Raw genomic sequence first — 19998 nt, 5'->3', positions numbered from 1 at the left:
AACTTTATATTACCTTTGATATATAGAGTGGTTGGTGGCAGCTGATGATAGCGACCGAGGCTCTCATCAAAATAGAGGTGGGTAAACTGGTGTATTTTTTTTATTATCAGCTCTTTAAGTCGAGTTAACATTATATTATTGATTAATATCTTCTTGAACGAAAATGGCAAATGTAAAGGTGCATTTTGACGCGCCATTTTTATTAACCTATTGCTTTTTAGATATACCTGATGATGCTAACCAGCTCAACTGTGACATACCCCAGGGTAAGCAATAAGCATGTACGCATGCCACCAGTAAAATTGGTTGCCTAAATATGTTTACCAACCATAATTACAGTAGGAATTTGACTTATCAGAAAACATACAGTATTTATAGTAAATTGACATATTTTGTCGTTGTGAAACGCACGCAAAACAATTTCTAAACTCTAATAATGCAAATAATATGCGGGAAACATTTCACGGCTTCTATATCAAACATATAATAGTATAGCAGAACACCATGTTGGTATTTTAAGAACGGCAAGTCATGAATTTTTAAACATAAATGTCTCTTAAAGTCCCAATAGAATATTCGTTACGGGAAGCCTACAAACGGTCAATAAACTGCCATGGACTGAAAAAGGCAGAAAAGTTGGATTTGACAATAAACAATGGTCATTTTTAAAGGTGGCGTCATAGGACATGCTGAAGACCTAGTGTTTAATATGACTTAAAACTACAGTTAAGACTGGGGAGACTGGGGAGTTTTTTAAAACGATAGGCTACACTATATTTGTTTTTTGCTGGCCAGCTTCGGTGTTGCAGATTACGCTGAACCTGTCTAAAACCAGTGTTACAATGACTTTCGAATACTTGGCAAAAACAGTGCACTTAAGTCACTGTTTGGAAATACCTTGACTTCACCTAAGTTTTTTGACCAAAATGACTTGATTGAAATGAGTTGTTTTCTTTAAGCATTTTTGTTATAAAATTGGGTTATTTATAGATTTGCGCATAACACCATTTGCTTGCTATATGTTGAGTTTGACTTGGAATTGATTTGCTCTAATTATGACTTGTTATTTATTCAAAAGGATTTTACTTAAACTTAACAAAGACTTGTTTACAAAATTGTCTAAAACGATCTTGTTGCGATTTTCGTAACTCGATTGGCGTCGATTGTCAAAACGACAACCATTAGGCTATATCAGACGATTTATGAAGGTTTAAATTTCCGCCGCAAATACCCACTATTATGCGCTCGCGCGTTATCTTGCGCAATTATTTGATCGTGGTTAGATTTGGTCCGTATATTACCTTCCGCGAAATTCTTAAAACGAAGGAGTCTGATACTGATGCGAACTCTCTTATCAATCGTTCCCACAGCTGTGTAACGTGGGTTACAGATAAACCAAACTCGGCCTTACTTGTTCGTTTTTGTTGTTAGAAAATAATTTAGCTATTACTTAAGTAAAAAATATATAATAGCCTGTATATATAATAGACATACATAATTCGCTTTTAGACAAAATCGGTTCACAGAAGGTTTACACGTACGATCAGTGGTACCCGGGAATTCCTATTGATGAGTTAGCAAATATAATTGAAGGACATTGGAGCGCCATAAAGCATCCTTTCACGATTAACATTGTCAGCGTAAACGATAAACCGAAGTTTGTCAGGTATTTACCGTTATTACTATTGGCTCGAAATTTGCAGCGTATAATCATGCAAGTCGACATGATTAAAGGCTTGTTTAATAACTTAGTAACACGGAACTAATTAAAACCAAAAAATTATTGCACGTCATATTTGTAAAAGTTTGGGGTTTAGGACATCAACAAAACAAAATAATTTTACTAAATAAAATTAGGTTTTTGAAACACAATTTAATGGTCAATAAAATCCAATATATCTTAACCTGAAAGCACCAGATTTTACATTCGTAATAAGTAAATCATTGTAGACTGTGTTTTAATTTCGTGATTATTTTTTTATATTATTTAGTTTGTTTTTTTGGTTAAGGTTCAACATTACTGTTTACAATACCTCGATCAGCTCCCACGAATTGAGGGATTTGTATTTGAAATGTCACAGCATAACTGACAAGCTCGATCGGCTGTATCGATGTAAGTATATTGTTGCTGTATATATTACTGAAAACGAAATTACTTTTTAAAACCAATTGTTGACAGTCGTGAATGACATATAAGACTTTTACAGGTTTTTATCGGTGAATTATTTAAACCCGTAAAACCATTTATAAATTTATGTACACAACAGTTTTAATTTGACATTAGAACACGGTCTGGTTAATTAGTTGCGCAAACTGCTAAATAAAAGACATCAATGGGTTCATCAGTAAACTTCTTCATTGCATGGGAGCCTTTCAAAAACTCTCTGGAGAAATGATTTACTCTTTATTATTGACTATTCACAGCGATACCAAAATAAATACCAACTATAAACATTGATAATTTTATACCTTTGAATCAAATTAGCGCGAGAAGGCCAAAGCCTGAATTTAACCAAGGCGAACAAAGGAAAACTTGTATCAAGAAACTGTGGGTTTTAAGCACAATGAAAGAATGTTTATTGCAAATAAACAAACGGCATTCAGTATACTTACACAGGTACTTACGATACATACAATAATTACCTCCGTATAACGTACGCGATCTGACTCCAGCTAAGTGAACAGTGGGACTGCCGTTTTTGGTATAAAATGAAATCACTTATATACATCATTCCAGCTGGCGGTAATTGAATATCGTGACAATGCGGTTCGGCGACGCAGCAAAAAACAGGAAATTTCGGAAACACGATCAGCAATATGCTGTTAAATTAATGAATACACACAGCAGGCTGGCGAGGCGACGACACAGTCCACCAGGCTGTTTCAATTGAATGGCCGATTAACCGGGATTTGACCCGGTCATATGAAGCAAGATGCTACAAAACCAAAAATATTTTAACTATATATATAAAGTCGTGGATGCCAAACTTTAGAAAAAAGAGGAACGTCGAGATGCCTTGGGAGAAAAGTTCTTGCAACTTTTTTGCAACAAGTATCCAAGCATGCCAATAAAACGCAATTCACACCCAGGTCAAATCTGCCAAAACCCGAAAAGTACATTTGGGGGCGGCCATGGCGTGATAAGCAATCCTTAACATGGCAATTTATATTAAAAAAAACTGATTTAGATTCCTACAACTGTTCGTGTATCTCGTGTCCGTCTGATGAGTTATGTCAAAGGGAGTCAAATGAATCTTTCTTCCAGTGTAAAGCACCGTCTAAAGAAACAAATGATGTAAATCAAAGTGAAAGGTGCAAGGCTGCAGGTAGGCATCTAGGTTCTCTGAGCAAATTAACAAAAATACTTACCAATTTACAAAAACTTAGTAAACAGTCATTTGATTACCAAATGACCTAAATTTATATACACCAAATTTCTAAAGGCCAGGCTTTACTGGATAACACTTTTGATTTAAAAGGAGGGCTACTTATCCATGGCCAGGGGCCACCCAAACTGTATATTTTTAACTAAGGAAATGCTAAAATTTGGATTCCGCATGATATAAGTTTGGTTTCTAGTTTGCTTTAGCCAATTGGTATATACTATTTTAGCGCAAATGCACATCTTAACTCACACTCAAAAATGAAAGCTTGGGCATCTTAAACGGTATAGAACACGGGTCGGCAACCTACGGCCCGCGGGCCGGATCCGGCCCGCCAATGTAATTCAACTGGCCCGCCGCATCTTTTGAGTCCATTTCAAATTGGCCTACGTTTTACTATTTTACCTACGTAAATGCGAAAAGTTTTGCGCTTCGCGCGAATTATCTTTGAGCGTCCGGTTCGTTTACGTTTGAAGGCTGTCTTTTCAAAATCGATCAGCGCTTCTATACCGTTGGGCCGTGGAAGGCTGCCAAGTGCGTCGCGGACAAACGGAAAACTTATTCAAAAATATTGGGCATATATATTTTAACATTTTTTTTATTTTGGGCATTGTAATAAAAATTTGCAGGAAGTTTAAAATAAATGCCGGTATACCCAAATAAATCGCGCTCGCTTCGCTCGCCAGGTGAGCCCGGACACAAAAAGGTAAATTACACTGAACTACATTAACTATTAAGGTTATCTCGTTTCTTCAAAGTAGTTTTATTACACTTTTCATTAGTAGTATGGATGACGACGTGTGAACTCGAATTTTTTACCAAACAAACGGCATTTTCGCGATTGCGCCAACAGTTTACTGCCTCCTTAAATGGAATTAAACACGTTTTTAAGTGCAAAAATACGATACGAGGGCGAGGCCCGCCTGATTCACAGTTGTTCTAACATTAAACAACACAATTCTTAGCTAACATTTTGTGTGGCCCGCAGAGACCTTTTGTGCTTGGTTTTGGCCCGCGACTAGAAAAAGGTTGCCGACCCCTGGTAAAGAATGACGTTTTTGCGTTTCGCATGAATTGATGACATCTTTATAAGGGAGATTTTGTATTCAAATTCACACCTCTCCAACCTAAAACTTGAAAAAAATAAACGAACTGTACGGTGTTAGCTACCTTATTTATTACGTCACGTTCAGATGTAATTGTGACGCCACGTTTAGACTTACGTTTGTGACGTCAACTCTTAAAAGCTTTGCATGCCAATCCCATCCAACAAATAATTGTCACCATAAACAATAGTTTCAGCTGCCAGAAGAAACGCATCAATGACCACACTACAGCCATTAGTAGCAAAATCAACAACATCAACTTCGACTTTAGTTCCGGTTACAAACTCCTTGACTACAAAATCTACCCCAACTTCGGCTTTTAGAACTTCGAGCACTACACCAGCCGTAACAGGTTTGATACATTTTACTGACGGTACCGTGTAAATAATTCATTGCAATGTTGGACTTTAGCAGTAACCAATTTATGTAAAGCTTTTCCCTTATTATACGATAGTTATCTTCACTAAAACTTCGATGCTTGAACATAAAGGCATTTGAATATTTTTAATTTTAACCTGATTGTAAGATTCCTTTCACAATACTGCATACAGTTCAATAAATACACAATTGTTTGATTTACGGTATAGTCCGTTAAATTTACGTAGAGGACGTGGAAATATGGCTTATTACGAAGGACTTATTGAAAATAAATCGAAAACAATAAAACAAAAAAATCCAAGCCACAGCAATAGGCTCTTGCAGCAAAGATTAATGTTGGAAACACACCTAATTTAAATTGTATTCAAAATATTCCTTGCGCGAACATTAAATGCAAATTATCAACTTGTGATAAAAACATTTAATTTTGCAGCATGTCATATGCGTAAAAAAATCACGAAAGCATTCGTACACATTAACCAGATATAATTTAAACTGAAAACTTACAACCACCACAAAAATGAAGATTATTTTTGGGATGTATGCAAGCCAAATACATATTGCGTTCAGCTGTGGGCTACGTGTTGTACATCTTGAACAAATATATGGTTGCTTTGCATGCACATTTAAAACATTTCAGAGATAAAGGAAGAGCTACCTCCGGATGCAAACATAACCACTTCCAACGTGGATCAGTCTAATCCCACAACCATAAACACACCCACAACCACAACAGCAGCAACAAAAACCTCAACGAAGACTATCGTGACATCACAAAAAGCTGATGCAGCCAGACCCGGTAGGAGTTCATATATGTAAAGCTCGAAGTATAAGGGACACGCTCTAATCTTGCGCATTTAAAATAAGGTAAACTATACTTACTGCAAAGATTCAAAGCGTGAATGATTAAGTGATATCCAACTCGTCAAATGCAGTTCTCTAATTTAAAGTTCTATACGAAAAGCCTCGTGGCTTATATGTGTTGATTCTTACTTCATTTAACCTGGTTTTATACCCGGAACATGTATTGTACAACAATAAGTAAGGCGAATTAAAGTTCATAAAGTATATCACAACTGATTGATTCTTTTCAGTTACACACACGTTTGACCAGCAGTTCACAGCCAAAGTTATGCAATCGAACGAGAAGTTTATTGAAGAACTGACGAGCATCTGGGGAAAGATATACGAATTGATCAACGAAAAAAGTCAGTCCATTTCGAACGAAGTTGTCTCGAAGACCAACAACGTCGTAAGGTAAGATAGCAAAAACAACTGCTCTTTTCTGCTAACAATAAAACGTTCAACAATTCACAGGTACAAAGTGAAGGTCGCAAATCACAGTATATCCACAAAGGGACTCGCAAGTTTGTTCAACAAGGTAGCATCAAATTCGAGATACGTCGACGTTTTGGTCGGATCGAGTAAACCATGTAAGAAAACACGGTCTATACATAGCGCACACATCTTCTGTTTTCTGGTTTTAATTACTTTATATTCTTTTATAAAAGTTGACAAAAATTGAACTGTCAAAAGCAACCATGTGTTACGTCAAAAAAAAATAATAATAAAAAAAATAAAATAAAATAAAATGCTATAAAAAAATAAAACTTTATCGTTCTGATTTATTTTAATATGGTCTAAATTTTTATCTAAAATAGGATTTTTAATAAACCAAATTTGTAGTGGTGCAATCCCTGCAAGGGATCTAGGCCCCAAGTTTGATTCCAGTGGGCTTGATCGCCAGAGTTGTATTGACTTTATTCAATCTTGACTCTAGTGCACTTAAGTCACTGTTTTCAAATAAATTGTCGTACGAGTTTAACAATTCGAATAGTTTAAAGTTTTGTTTTAATGACAAGGACGCGACTTGCTGTAATTTTGACTTGACTTGGGCTTGGACAACTAATCACTTGGACTGCCACTTGACTTGACTTGGACTTAAGTTATTCTCCAAATGACTTGACTTGGACTTAAGATATTTCAAAATGCCTTGTTTACAACACTGATGATCACAGCCAGAAAAAAAACGAAACAAAACTTATCCGAGTCTGTTTAGACGTGGACGGCTGTCCAGCTGCTCGACTTCAATGCGGAACACACGCTCACTGCGAGACAGTTCTCGGAAGGACCAAGTGCACTTGCGAGCCTGGATTTGACGGCGAACCAATTGTGGCTTGTGTCGGTGAGTTTACTTTTTTGTTTGTTGTTGGTTGATTTTTGTTAAGTGTCGGGCCCCTTGTGTATTTGCTAATCGTGCGATTACGCCGCTTTGGTTTTTTTTTTAACAACTACAACAACAGTGGGGGGAAACCATACGGTGGATATAGACACCAATTTGAAATTTATACTTTGTTCAGTAATGATAAAACATACTATATATATACGCGTACAAAGACCTATACTTTTGTACTAATCTACCTTTTTAGAATTGTGCTAATCTACCTTTTTAGAATGTAGTATAATACCGGATTTTACTTACCCTTCTTATAGTCTCTGAGAAAGACTTATCCCGCTTCTAAAGTATTAGAGCAATTATACAGTGATACGCCTTGAACGCTTGTAAAATACCGAGTATTATGTCAACATTCGCATGTGCTTTGTTATTTACAGTATACTGAACCATATACGCTTAGATACTAAAGCGTTTGTGCTATTGTGAACGCCAAAAAAGTCCACTTGACAATTGCCTCAGAACCCAGCTGGGGGAATCTTTCTGATTTGCTCTGATTAGACAACGCACGGAATCGTGAATTTGCCCGAAAATATATCAAGTTGAATTGGTTCGTGATGTGGCGCGCCCAAGACAGAGCGTTTTGGTACATTTAGAAAAATTCACACAGTATATTTAGTTCGCCGTTGCAAGTGTCCATTGTGTGCTGCATTCTCATTACCAGCGTTATACATAACATAACAAACCCGCCGTGAAATAAAAAAGATGAATATTTACGAAAATGCACAGACTACACGAAAGGCAGTCTTTATCTGCACGAACCTGTCTCCGTAACTAGTTCTGCCTTTGCAGGGTTTTGCGAAGCGACAAACTTCGGTAATCTCCATTTTGGACAGACGTGGGGCGGAATTCCTGCGTATTCGGCCGAGTCATGTCCAAACGGTAAGTAGCATATATGTGGCGTTAAATATTCCCATTGCACATTAACAGCATTAGAAGAGTGGCTACATCATACGGCTAAAGTGAAATCAATTTATGACCCACTGAATGTTATTGGTTATAGTCAGACTTGGACAACTAGATATTTCTAGTTTTCTAATTCATTGAATTAGAGCAAAATGCGGCTAATTCTAATTCTAATCTAATTTATGAATTGCCTGTGTGCTCTAATTCTAGTTCTAATCTAATTCGGATTTTTCCAAAACTGCTACTTTGTCCAACGGCATTTTTAGTCACTCAGTTAAAACACAGAATTTCAATTAAAACTCTTTGGTTGGAACGAGTTGTAGGTAATTTGTACAGTCTAAAAGCATAAAAAGGCTTAAAAATTAGCACACACATATTTACCATTCACATTCTTATAAGAATACTTTGCGATTAAATTAAATTGGTTGTATGTGATTCTAGTTAAAATTTGTTTTTTTAGGAATTCGGTAATTCTAATTCTAATCTAATTTGAAAAAACTCAAAACAATCTAATTCTAATTCTAATCTAATTAAAAAAAACTAAAATGCTCTAATTTTAATTCTAATCTAATTTTAAAAAGCTAAAATAAATCTAGTTGTCCAAGTCTGGTTATAGTTACGTACTCTATAGTCACACAAAACAGTCTAAAAAGATTACGTCGCTAAACGCAATGCAAACATTTATATCAATAAACAACCTTTTAAAATTGCGCTTATATCTTACAATTAAATTTGTTGCCAACCACATTACCCAATTATGCCGTATGTTAAGCGTGTATAAAGACGCGTCCTTCTATGTTCCAGGAACGCCGCTGGCTTCTATTCTCTGTGAAACTGAACCCAATGGATCTGCTCAATTTCATGTCGAAGACCTGGTCAAGATTAATTGCAACAAGACAATTGCCGAAGCTATTTTGGAGGTGAGAAGACAATTTGTCCTACTTAATTTTCTAAAATTGTGATTTTTTTCGTCAGAAATCAAGTTCGGTAAGTGTATAATTACCATTCTCGAAAATATATTACAGATGCGGATTTTTTTCATTCGGAACTGCACGCGCGATTCTGTAATGACGTTGCTGGGGCAATGTTTGATTACGTTCGTTCAGATCATCACCCATAAAAGGCCTAATCTGTCCGACCGCGCCTATTTAGAATATTGTTGGATAAAACAAAAAGCAAGATGACGCTTTAAATTATAAATATGCAAGCGCAGAATCTCTCAATTTTGGTGTGTATTAAAAAATCTGTGTGTCAAAGAAATTATTAACCTAGAAATACAAACGTGAACAATTTGCTGTGCTTTTATAGCTACAGTAAAACACGTTTGAGTATATCTACTGTATATTTGCAAAAATGTACAGTTCTTTGCATCTAAAAAGGCTCGTTAGCTCACAAATGGCAGTTGAAATTTCCGACGTGGCGCGTTTTCTTTGAACAGAAATTTTGTTTGGCCCTGGCTGAAAATCATTTCCACTCGGCATGCGCTTAATGTCATTTGCATCGTAAGGACGCGCGGCCACACGCGCAAAGACTTTAAAATTTGGAAAAATATTTTAGCTAACGTGTTGGCATGTCGCAAGGTTTCGCGTTTTGGGTGCAATTAGCCATTTCCTCCTGCGCACTTCGAAAGCGGGGTGACGTTGTTTGTTGTTGTGCTAATGAGTAGATAGCGCTTATTCTATGGCGGGTAATGTTGATTTTCCGTTTTGACGTAATAAGTTTTCTTCGTAACGCGTTGTCCGACCAATTTCTGTGCAATTACACAACACAACATGCCTGCAAAATGGCAACAGCATAAGAGCAGCGGGCTAACCCTCCGTCGTCGCCACTTACTACTAAAACGCTTTTTGTAATAATCCCAAACGAAAAAAAATCGTATCTCGTAGAATAATTTCAATTTGCTTGTGAATAAAATTACTACAAATTATTGCTGCTAAGAAAATAGGATTAGAATACAGGGGGTAACGCGAAAAAGTCATCGAAAAAAAAAGATATTGTAATAATTAAAATTTGAAAAAAAATGGATCCCGGAGTGTAAATTTTATAGTTTTCATGTTTGCCTACAATCCTACATCGATGTGCAAACTAAATTTTCCTTTTCTATTGCGTTTTTAACTCTCACATTTTTTTAAAGTTGAATTCCCAAACTTGGACGATGACCGACGCCAATGTCGAAGTGGCGTTTTCCAGACTGACGCTGCTGACGTCAAACTCCACACGACTTACGTCACAGGACGCGTCTTCGGTGGCGGGATTCATCCAAAACGTGGCAGCTCGTGTGGAGAACAATCAAAACCAAGTAAGACGATTAATATGAAATACATCGTGAACCCGTGGTAAAATTTCAACAAACTAAACTGATTCATTTATGACCGAGGCGGACGACGTAAAAGCACCACTTTTGCGCAATGTTTGTACGCATTTAAAATCTTTTATTTAAAGTCCGAAGACGACATTTCAAAACGACAAACGAAAGCGTAGTTTAAAATCGGCGATAAATGAGTGTTATAACCATTGATCAAAGTTTGCGAATTTCCATTGAAAATGGTACATCCCGAAACCGTAGTGACCTGCATTCATGCTGGGGTCTTATGCCCGCATACGCAAGACAACACTAACTCCATATTGGAAAAAAATCTTTTCCTTGGACTGTTATGAAAATATTACTATTTAAAACAGGAGAACCAATTGCTTTTATAGAATTGCATTTACAGAAATTATTATAAACAAACTCGATATAAACATTTTAGCGCTAAGGGCGATTCGTTGCCTATGAGAGAAGCTATATTGTTATTGTACACCTATAGTAACCTATAGAGTTCATTGTATATTCAATAAACAACGTTTATGGTTAACTTTTATAAGGATGTAATTAGTCACTGAACGATCGTTTCGTTGTAATTAATAACCCCACGACTGACGTATTACTGCGTATAGACTTATTGACACACCGACACATACTGTTACATTCCCGCCAAATGCTGGGACGGTTTTGTATTAAATGCTGACAAGGGTTTAAAAGATTGCAGACTATTAATAAATTGTAACTGGCATTATGTTGCTATATGTGTTCTATTTATGACTAATAACTTCAATACCCTCATTTAGACCGACATTAGTTTTATATTGGTTTGTAACTGTAATTTATATTAACCAAAGTTTGGCTAATATCTTGCTATGTAAAATTCGTGTATGAGTATAAAGCGTTTCTTTCCTTCCGCACAATTTTCCGGTAAAAATCCGAAGTGAGTTGAAACACATGTCACTGCATTAATACCGCACGCCATTTACATTTATTAATAGCAAATAGACCGATAGGTCATTAAATATAGTTTGCCAAAGTTTATAGCGGTGTCTATTTATATGTCACCATAATCCAAAATGGCATATACAGTATATAGTTGCTTTATTTACCGATAATGAGAGATACATTGCGTTTATGTGATTTTCGTAGTGATAAAGAGCAGCGACGCTAATAAAACCAAATCGCTACCACGTAAAGGATCAAAACACTTCAACCCGGTTAACTTAAGAAAACAAATGACGTTTAATTTCCTAAAAAGAATAACAAACTCATTTTTGTGTGTTGCTTTATTAAAAGAAACTGATTTTCTAGTTGACCAGCGACGCTTTCCAAACCGTTGTTTCACTAACGTCACAAATCGCGCTGGGCCCGTTACGTCACGAAGTGGAGGGCAACGTCACGGCGATGGCGCAACAGCGGAAACTCGGAAGCTCCCTATCCCTTTCTTTATCGGGGTTGGCGATGCGGACCAATCTCGCCACCAACGAGTCACAGACCGACGTCGAAACGGACGCCATCTTTGTTCATGTAAGTTCTTGCAGTCAACTACTGAATTTAAAAAAGTTGTGTCAAGAGGCTGAAGCATTTTTCAGTACGGCAATTTTAACAAACTTTGGGAATTCATTTTGTGAAAAAAAGAATGGAAGATTTAAAGAAGTAGAAAAGGTATATTTGGATTGCACATTGACTTATAGAAGTTACACATGGAATCCATTTTATATTTGGTCTATATAGGCCTATTATAACCTATTATAGGTAAATCATTAAAATAATAAATAAATTATATTTTTTTGCTAAAATATTTTTGGCCAAACAAGGTGAGTAAAGCAGTTTTATAATTGTTTTATTTTATGAATTTTAACGTTATTAAATGTGCGGCCTCATTGGATGAACGTTTAAAATGCCAAACATATTACCATGAGAATGTACCATATTTTAACCAATTTATTTGTCATTCATTTTGCATACTCCTTTTGTTATGCAGCATTTCAAGTATATTAAGTACGCTACAATAATCTTATGTTTGTTTTAATATCCGCGTGGCCACCAACAGTCAAATGAAAAAGCACTATTTTGCTATCGAAAAAGTTGCGAAACTGCCAGATTTGTTCATCTTTAGTGTGACAAGTCACATTAAAAAAGTCAATGTTAGAAGCGTTTGCAAGCCAACTTTTGAATTCAGGTCGAAAATCGTAAGCCGTGGAATGAAAGCGGCGCACTGAACTTCCAGCCGATCCTACGCAGCTACGCAAATCAAAAGTTCACCAGCCCGGTTAAAGTGCACGTTCCAGCGAGTGCAGTTCGGCAAGCCTGGGACCTGCAGAAGCAACAGCAAAATCCGGCGCTATCAAATGAAAGAAGGGCAGCTCTCATTTTCTACAAGGACGACCAGCTGTTCGAATCGAGCGAAAAAGCTTCTTTTGTGAGTCGACGTTTTATTTTTCTAGACCCGTGCAGGGAATTTGGAAGGTGTAGAGCAGTTGTTCCCAAACTGTGCACCGCAAAAACTTACAGTATCTATTAGAATAGATAATTCATCGCTTTAAGATATTTTGCTACTTCCCTTCTGTGTGGTAAAGTTGCTTGTAAAGCAATTGAGTTGAACACTTGCCTAAAATTAAAATGTGTCGCAAATGTGTAAAAAGTATTTTGACCTTTTTAGGTAAGAAGTCGTTTTTATTGAGACTGGTTGACTTTATTTTTCTCAAAATACGGGATACCAATTTTCACAATTAAGGTAGTTTCGGACATCCTTAGCTCTAATCGCGCGAAAAAAAGGTTGAAAAGTTTAAACCTTCTATTTTCGGAGCATTCGCTTGACAGCGATAAACCAGAGCCTATACAAACTTAATAAAGGTTATGCACGTTCAGTAGAAAGCGGATATGATCAGCAGCCTGTTACTCGCGAATGACTTGTCTCTACGCGCGATTAATGATTTCGACGAAGTTCGTTCGATGTGAAAACGACAATAGTTGAGCACCGTTCCTTGTTACTAAGGCCCAAAACTCTTTCGATGTTAAAAAGTTGCTAAATTAAATAAAACAACCGTCAAGAACTTAGAGTTCAAAACAACTTTATGGCATAACAATAAGTCAGCCTACAAAGTGTTATAGATACACAAATCATAATACTCTTACATAAATTAACTATACTTGTTTGTTTGGTTCATTCTCGTGAGAGACGTTTGGACTGCTACTGGGCAACATTCAACTTTTAAGTTTTCAATCCTAAAGAAAACCACAACTCAATTTTTGTTGAACTATTTTCCTTTCTCGTCCAGGTCGTTTCCATTGACGTCGGCATCGGCGTCACTCTGCGTGATTTACATCAGCCCATCAGCATCAAGCACCTCGGAGTGGAGAAAACCTTCGGCAAAGCTTCTGTACCAGGAAACAGATTCATGGTTAGCCCAGAAATTGTAAAAGAAATATCAGAACAATCGTTCCTATGGACGATTTTTAGTCGGGGAACTATACCCTAGGAAAAATTGGGACAGGGCAAAAAGGTTTAATACAGAAATACCAAAATCCAGTAGAAAGCCAAAAATTAATAAACTTCCCTTATAAGATAATTTAGAGGAGTACAAAATAGCATCGGTAAATATATTAAAATCTATAGTAGAGTTTGTAAAAAAAAAAATGCAAAAAAACATTCAAAATTCCGTAATACTCTTGGACGCTTTTGTGAAGCTTGTAATAAAGGCACAAAATTTTTTTTGCCGATTCGGTAGAACACTTCATGACAGTGACACTGAGTCAAAAAAGTTAAAAGACGTCATTGTGACAAGATTTGAGTGGAAATGGTTAATGGCTGTGTAACGTAACTATTTTCAAAAAATGATTTACACTAATAAGGGGTATAGGAAGGCATACGAACAGCAAATCATTTTTTATTTGCTTTTGCTAAGGTCAATAAAACGTGGATGGTTTGTAAGTACTGGGATTACAGCAGTGAGAGTTGGAAGTCGGACGGGTGCTTCCTCAACGCGTCCTCTGCCACACCAGAGTGCCTATGCAATCATCTCACCAACTTCGCTATCCTTGTGGTAAGTGGTAATCACTTAACACAATCTTAACCGTTCATCTTATGAATGGAAGTTAATTAGGCCTAAAGTTTATATGCTTGTCATGAGTCCCTTGAAAGTCCATTTATTGCTCTGCCTGTCTAGAAATGAGAATTCCAGCCCACTATTTAAACTTCTAAATAACTGTCAGGTGCCATACCTTTTTTCTCATGTTTATACAGCAAACGGAAGACACAAACTGTAGTAAAATTAGCAAAATTAGCTTTAACCACCCCTACCAAATCAACAACCGGAAACGAAATAATATTTAATAATACTTTTTTTAAGGTCGAAGGTGTTTTATTGTTGGTCTCATCTAATAGAAATTACGTTATGTAAAATCGACCTTCGCTTTCTTTTCTTCAGAGATCGGACCTTGCGCCGGCAGATGTCGCCCTTTCCGTGGCCGGTGACGTAGGTGTGATTGTGTCGATCGTTGCCATGGTGTTTACGGCGGTGGTGATCGCTATTAGTGCGTAAGTATGAGAAAAATATTTTGCTAATGTATTCAAAACCAGCAATAGACACATTGTTTTAGTAGGAATATCAAAGTCCATATAAAAGTAGCCTATAGCTAACATTGTGAACGTTTCGAATATTACGTTATTCATTTTCAACGTTAATGAATAAAGTGATATTCGAAACTTTCAAAATGTTACCTACTTCCACATGGGCTTTGATATTCATACTACGTTTAGTCGTGTAACTAAAGCCTCCAACCATTGCTCAACCTTGATTGAAATCTTTGCCGCGTTTCGAATATATGTTAATTTTGCAGAGCGTGCTCTTTTTACAGTTTGCCTGATTACAGGCCGAGAAATGCGTTTCGCCTTAACCTCTTTCTCCAAAGTTTTTTGTTTACAAAATGTGACTTTAACCAATATCTCCAAAATGCTCTTTGTTGTGCTGAGCTAAATATGCATATTATTTAAAATATTGCCCTTGTCTGTGATGTTTTATGGAGGTAGTTAATTTCCCATACAAAATTAATTTGTAAAAATGGACTACCGGCGGCCAGGGTAAGGGGTCGGTTAAAAGTAACCCGAGTCTGGCGACATGTGCGATTTTTCGAGTCCCGAGTCCGGCTCCGACTAGCCTGTATTTCACTCATTTACTTAGATAACATATGGTAGATATTAAGCAAACCGCTCATAGAGGTGTAATATAATTCATTCACACACAATACATGATTTAAAAATATCCCACCTTTACTATTCACAGTTTGTGGCCTTTTCAGTTTTAAATTTTTTTCACTGAGCATGAGCACGTCGGACTAGGCACTCATGTAGTCTAACCTATAGTATTACTCTAAGCCTCTTATCCCAAGTCCGACTACAGGAAAATGAACCGACTCTATCGAGTCGCGAGTCTTGAATTATACTCCGCGCCTCAGCCGGCGGCACACCTAAAAATATATTTACCTAAAATCCCGCTTTATACTTCAGCGACCTGCGGAAGCACAGAAGCGGCAAGATTCTCATCCAGGTTTGCTGCACGATGAGTGTCGCGTACCTCGCGTTCGTGTGCGGCGTGTCGCAAACCAGCAACGAGGCAGGATGCATTTTCGTCGCGGCAATGCTCAACTACTTTCTGCTGGTTGCCAAATGCTGGATGGCGATATACAGCTACGACATGTACATTTCGCTCGTTAAGGTACTTGCAGGGGCTAGTTTCGCATCGACCACGGTCGGCATTAAATTTTTATAGATGACGTTATTAACTGATGTTTAAAAAGACTTAAGAAACCTGCTATTTTAGATTAAACAAGTGTAAATCAGGAAAAAATGGGCGCTCTTTCACTATTGTACGTGAAAAGTTATGCAAAAAAAAAAAATAATAAAACTGCATACCACAACGCATATTTTTTGGGTTAGGGTGCGGGTTAGCGTTTGGGTGAGGGTGGGTCAAGTAATATTATGTTTATTATTAATAATAACTGGACCCACCCTCAACCAAACGCTAACCCGAACCCTAACCCAAACAATATGCGTTGTGGTAGGCGGCATTTCAAGAAAAAAAATTTTTACTAATTTTTACGTACAATAGTGAAAGAGCGCCAAAAAATGCCCCATACATTCCGAAGGTCTCCATACAATACATTTCAAAATGTGTTTCAATCAAACTATTCTTATTTAAAAAACTTAATTCAAAATTTGGTTCACGAACCCCGGTTTAAGAACCACGGATCTAGAATCGCACAAGTCGTTTTGTCTTACTGGTCTTGGACTCAGTCTAACCCAAATCTGAGCGGTAGTTTCAATACGGTAGTTTCACGGTTTTAATAATATCAAAATTAGGGTATTTAATCGACAGTTTGTCTTGCACTTTTTAACAGTTGTGACATCCTTCAACAGGTTTTTGGGAGCTATCGCACCAGGTTTCTGTTGAAGTGCAGTTTGTTCAGCTACGGGGTCCCAGCGTTGGTCGTAATTACAAACCTCGCCGTGGCAATCGGATACGTCGATCAACAAGAAACACAGATACTGTATCAACAAGGTAAAACGCACGCAGACCATTGGGCAAACTTTAATGTTTGATACACTAGTATTATAGTGGCTGGAATGCATTGGTGAAGACAAAGACTTTACTTACGTGCACTTTAGACACTATTTTAAAATCCCTGATTGAACCACTTACATGAATTGCGCTCATGTCATTCGCACCGCAATTAAGAAATATACTTTTTTGTCTTTTATATTTGCAACACTGCATTAAAGTTTCAAATTTTCCTCTTCTTTAGAAAATCGTACAGCTATGGCAAGTTGCAAACTAATGACTTAGAATTAAATTCTTAGCAGCAGCTTGTCAATTTGTTAAACTAAAACATTACACAAAAATACAGACCAAAAACATAAAAAAGCTTTATAAGATAAATCACAGTATAACAAGTGACAACGTATTTGACAGACAACCCGCTAACGCGTTCGTCGTACATCGCTGAGAACATGTGCTGGCTGGCCGGGTACCCTCTCTACTTTGGCTTTCTTTTGCCGGTTGCCATTCTACTACTTTACAACTGCGCAATCTTCGTGCTGGTCACCTACGAGCTCAACCACAATACTAAAGAGGTTCGTTTAAACAGCATAAATAGAAATGTAACACACATGCCACAACATATTTGTATTGGATTATTCACTTCATTTACTATCGATGATTGTTCAAAATATTTTAAAGAGATTTTCGCTACAATTACTACTATAGGCATGTCCGATTCTATTTTATTTCAATACCGAAACACGATTTTTGGACAAAAATGTCACGATCCGATACCAAAAGACTTCATAACTGTGCACATAAAAGCAAAATAGAAGACATTTAAACATCGTTAAACGTATTTGTCCAGTTTCTGGGCCGGAATTTGCTTTAGCGCATGGGTTCTTAAACTGGGGTCCATGGACCCCTTGGGGATCCACGAACTAGTTTTAGGGGGTCCATGAAGGCCTACTTAAAATAATAGTGTATATTTAAGAAGTAATCTTTTTTTAAAGAAAACTGTTTGATTAAAAATAAAACGGTTTTGCACTGAATCCTATTTAGACTCCATTTCACTTTCACATTTTTGGACCAAAATCAGCAGATTTATAAAGTCTATTTGTACTGTGACGTCAATTTATGATGTCATTTTGGATTTTTATTGTCGACCGTGGTCCACGCTAGGTTAAAAAAAAATTAGGGATCCGCGGTAAAAAACGTTTAAGAACCCCTGCTTTAGCGTTAAAAAGTTTAGTTAACTCCCGTTGTTCACCTACTATTTGTTTGACAAAGTTAACTCATTAAGTGAAATCGCTGCGTTTGATTGCGAATATTATATTTTTAAGTTACTTTATTTTTTGGTATGGAACGAGAGCCGATATTACCACTTGGCAAAGGGTATCGGTGCCGGTCGAATATTATGGGACATCCCTAAACTCCAGTGTGTCAGATAACGTGGCCTCTGTTTTTTTCTGGCCTGTTAAAAACAGAGCACTTTTGGTTCATTCACATGTTCCAAGTAAACAAATAAGGTCTGCGTTATAAACATTTTACAAAACGTGTGGCACTCTAGCAACAAACTATTAAAGAACCATTGGTATTCCAATTACAGCAACATTTGCTGAACAATTTTTTTTTATTGCCAAGGGTGTTTTTATCGCCGAAGATTTAATGCTGCATGCACTTAAAACAGACTTACAATTAAAAACAACTCTGCCTTTCAGGCACATTCCAATCTGAGAAGGACGGCAAAGCAGTCACTGCTACTTGCTGTTACGATGCTGGTGGTGATGGGAATCACTTGGATCTCGGCTTACTTTATGCTGCTATCCGACGATGAGACCTACCTGACCGTTACTAGTTGGATTTTCACGATATTTTGCGCATTTCAGGTGAGCTACACGCTTTGGCCTCACGGGGTAAAGGTTGTTGCTAATTAAACTTGCTCGCGGTTCATCACACATACTTAAAACAACTTCGAATTGTAAATCAAGTGTAAAAGAAAAAACTCTTTAACAATAAGTTAAGACTAAGTAAACTAAAAACATCATGTCTTAAACAACTCAAAGTGCAGAATACGCATGACACGCCTGTAAGCATGTTTTGAAGGAAATATATTAAAAGCCATGTTCAATATTTCGTTACCATGTTTTGTCCAATTTGCTTTACTGTTTGTATTCACAGGGTGTCGCCATTTTCCTTTTGACCACGTTGAGGAGGGCCGACATGCGCAGAGTCTGGCTGGCGCCACTGCAAAGGTGCTTTAAAAGGTCGCGTCCAAGCCCTTCGTCGACCAACGGACGGAAGACCACCCTGACGCCGGTTTCGCCTGGAAAAAGCAGTCAGATTACGTCATCGAATGGCGTGACGTCATCACACGCGGCAGTTACGCCGAAAGCGGATGCAAACGTATGTTCCGTTACTAGGTAGTTCAAACGAAACGCGTTGGCCTCGTCGTTTGCAACATCACAGAAAGGGAATTGGGACGTGAAAAGAAACTGAGAAAGAGACTTGAACTTGGCGATTTTTATTCGCTTTCTGGCACAAAGTCGAAACCTATTCCACTTGATAACCTCTAAATAGATTTAAATGACTTTCCTGGAAAGCCGTACATGACATGTTTCATGTTTTGTTAAATATGCCACATTGGCAACAATATTTTTTTTAACCCACTATAACTATAAAAAAAAATTCGGCCGTTTATTCAAATACTGTAGTATCAAATACTAGCATTGTTAACCTTGGCATTTTGCAGTAATCACATTTGTGGTTGAAAGATTTACGGTAAAACACGTGATGTTATCTGCTCTCAGGAGCTGGAATGTAGAGATACGATAAGGAAACTACTTTAAATTTATGATGGGCAATGGTTTTGCAATTATGAAAACAATTTTAATTCCTTTTGTTAAAAACTGGAAAAATGTACAAGCGTCACGCCCATAATTTTTTCTGTTTGAGAATCAATACTGGCCATGTACAGTTTGTACATTACTGGTTAAACACTTTTAAAACTATATATAAGTTGCAATGCGAAATTGTTACAATATACAGAAATATGGTGGATACTTATATACCTGTACCTTCAATTTCCCCGTATTGTACCTGTTTATTTAATTTTTTTGTACATTTCTTTTAAGACTGTGCATCCCTT

General features: G+C 37.1%; 1 protein-coding gene across 1 annotated transcript; it reads left to right on the top strand.

Annotated features, from left to right (window-relative positions):
- The first annotated feature begins 225 nt into the window (after nt 1-225).
- LOC146169721 (adhesion G-protein coupled receptor G7-like) lies at nt 226-19602 on the top strand. Its single transcript, XM_083387068.1, has 22 exons — nt 226-266; nt 1510-1666; nt 2010-2113; nt 3189-3326; nt 4680-4841; nt 5508-5666; nt 5962-6124; nt 6185-6300; nt 6927-7052; nt 7893-7982; nt 8811-8926; nt 10141-10305; nt 11623-11838; nt 12494-12733; nt 13593-13715; nt 14220-14357; nt 14742-14851; nt 15821-16028; nt 16730-16871; nt 17283-17443; nt 18572-18739; nt 19032-19602. The coding sequence occupies exons 5-22, from the start codon at nt 4706-4708 to the stop codon at nt 19275-19277; spliced, it is 2823 nt and encodes a 940-aa protein (XP_083243194.1). The 5' UTR covers nt 226-266; nt 1510-1666; nt 2010-2113; nt 3189-3326; nt 4680-4705; the 3' UTR covers nt 19278-19602.
- The last annotated feature ends 396 nt before the right edge of the window (nt 19603-19998 follow it).

This window comes from Ascidiella aspersa, chromosome 1 (genome assembly GCF_963924565.1).
Source record: "Ascidiella aspersa chromosome 1, kaAscAspe10.2, whole genome shotgun sequence".
Lineage (NCBI taxonomy): Eukaryota > Metazoa > Chordata > Ascidiacea > Phlebobranchia > Ascidiidae > Ascidiella > Ascidiella aspersa.
This window is presented reverse-complemented; position numbering and strand designations above follow the sequence as displayed.

Excerpts from the sequence above, each read along its gene's own strand:
- LOC146169721 (XM_083387068.1), top strand. The coding sequence starts at position 4,706 with ATGACCACACTACAGCCATTAGTAGCAAAATCAACAACATCAACTTCG. Across the intron at positions 8,927-10,140 it reads TTGCCGAAGCTATTTTGGAG|TTGAATTCCCAAACTTGGAC; the intron begins GTGAGAAGACAA and ends ATTTTTTTAAAG. Across the intron at positions 12,734-13,592 it reads CGAGCGAAAAAGCTTCTTTT|GTCGTTTCCATTGACGTCGG; the intron begins GTGAGTCGACGT and ends TTTCTCGTCCAG.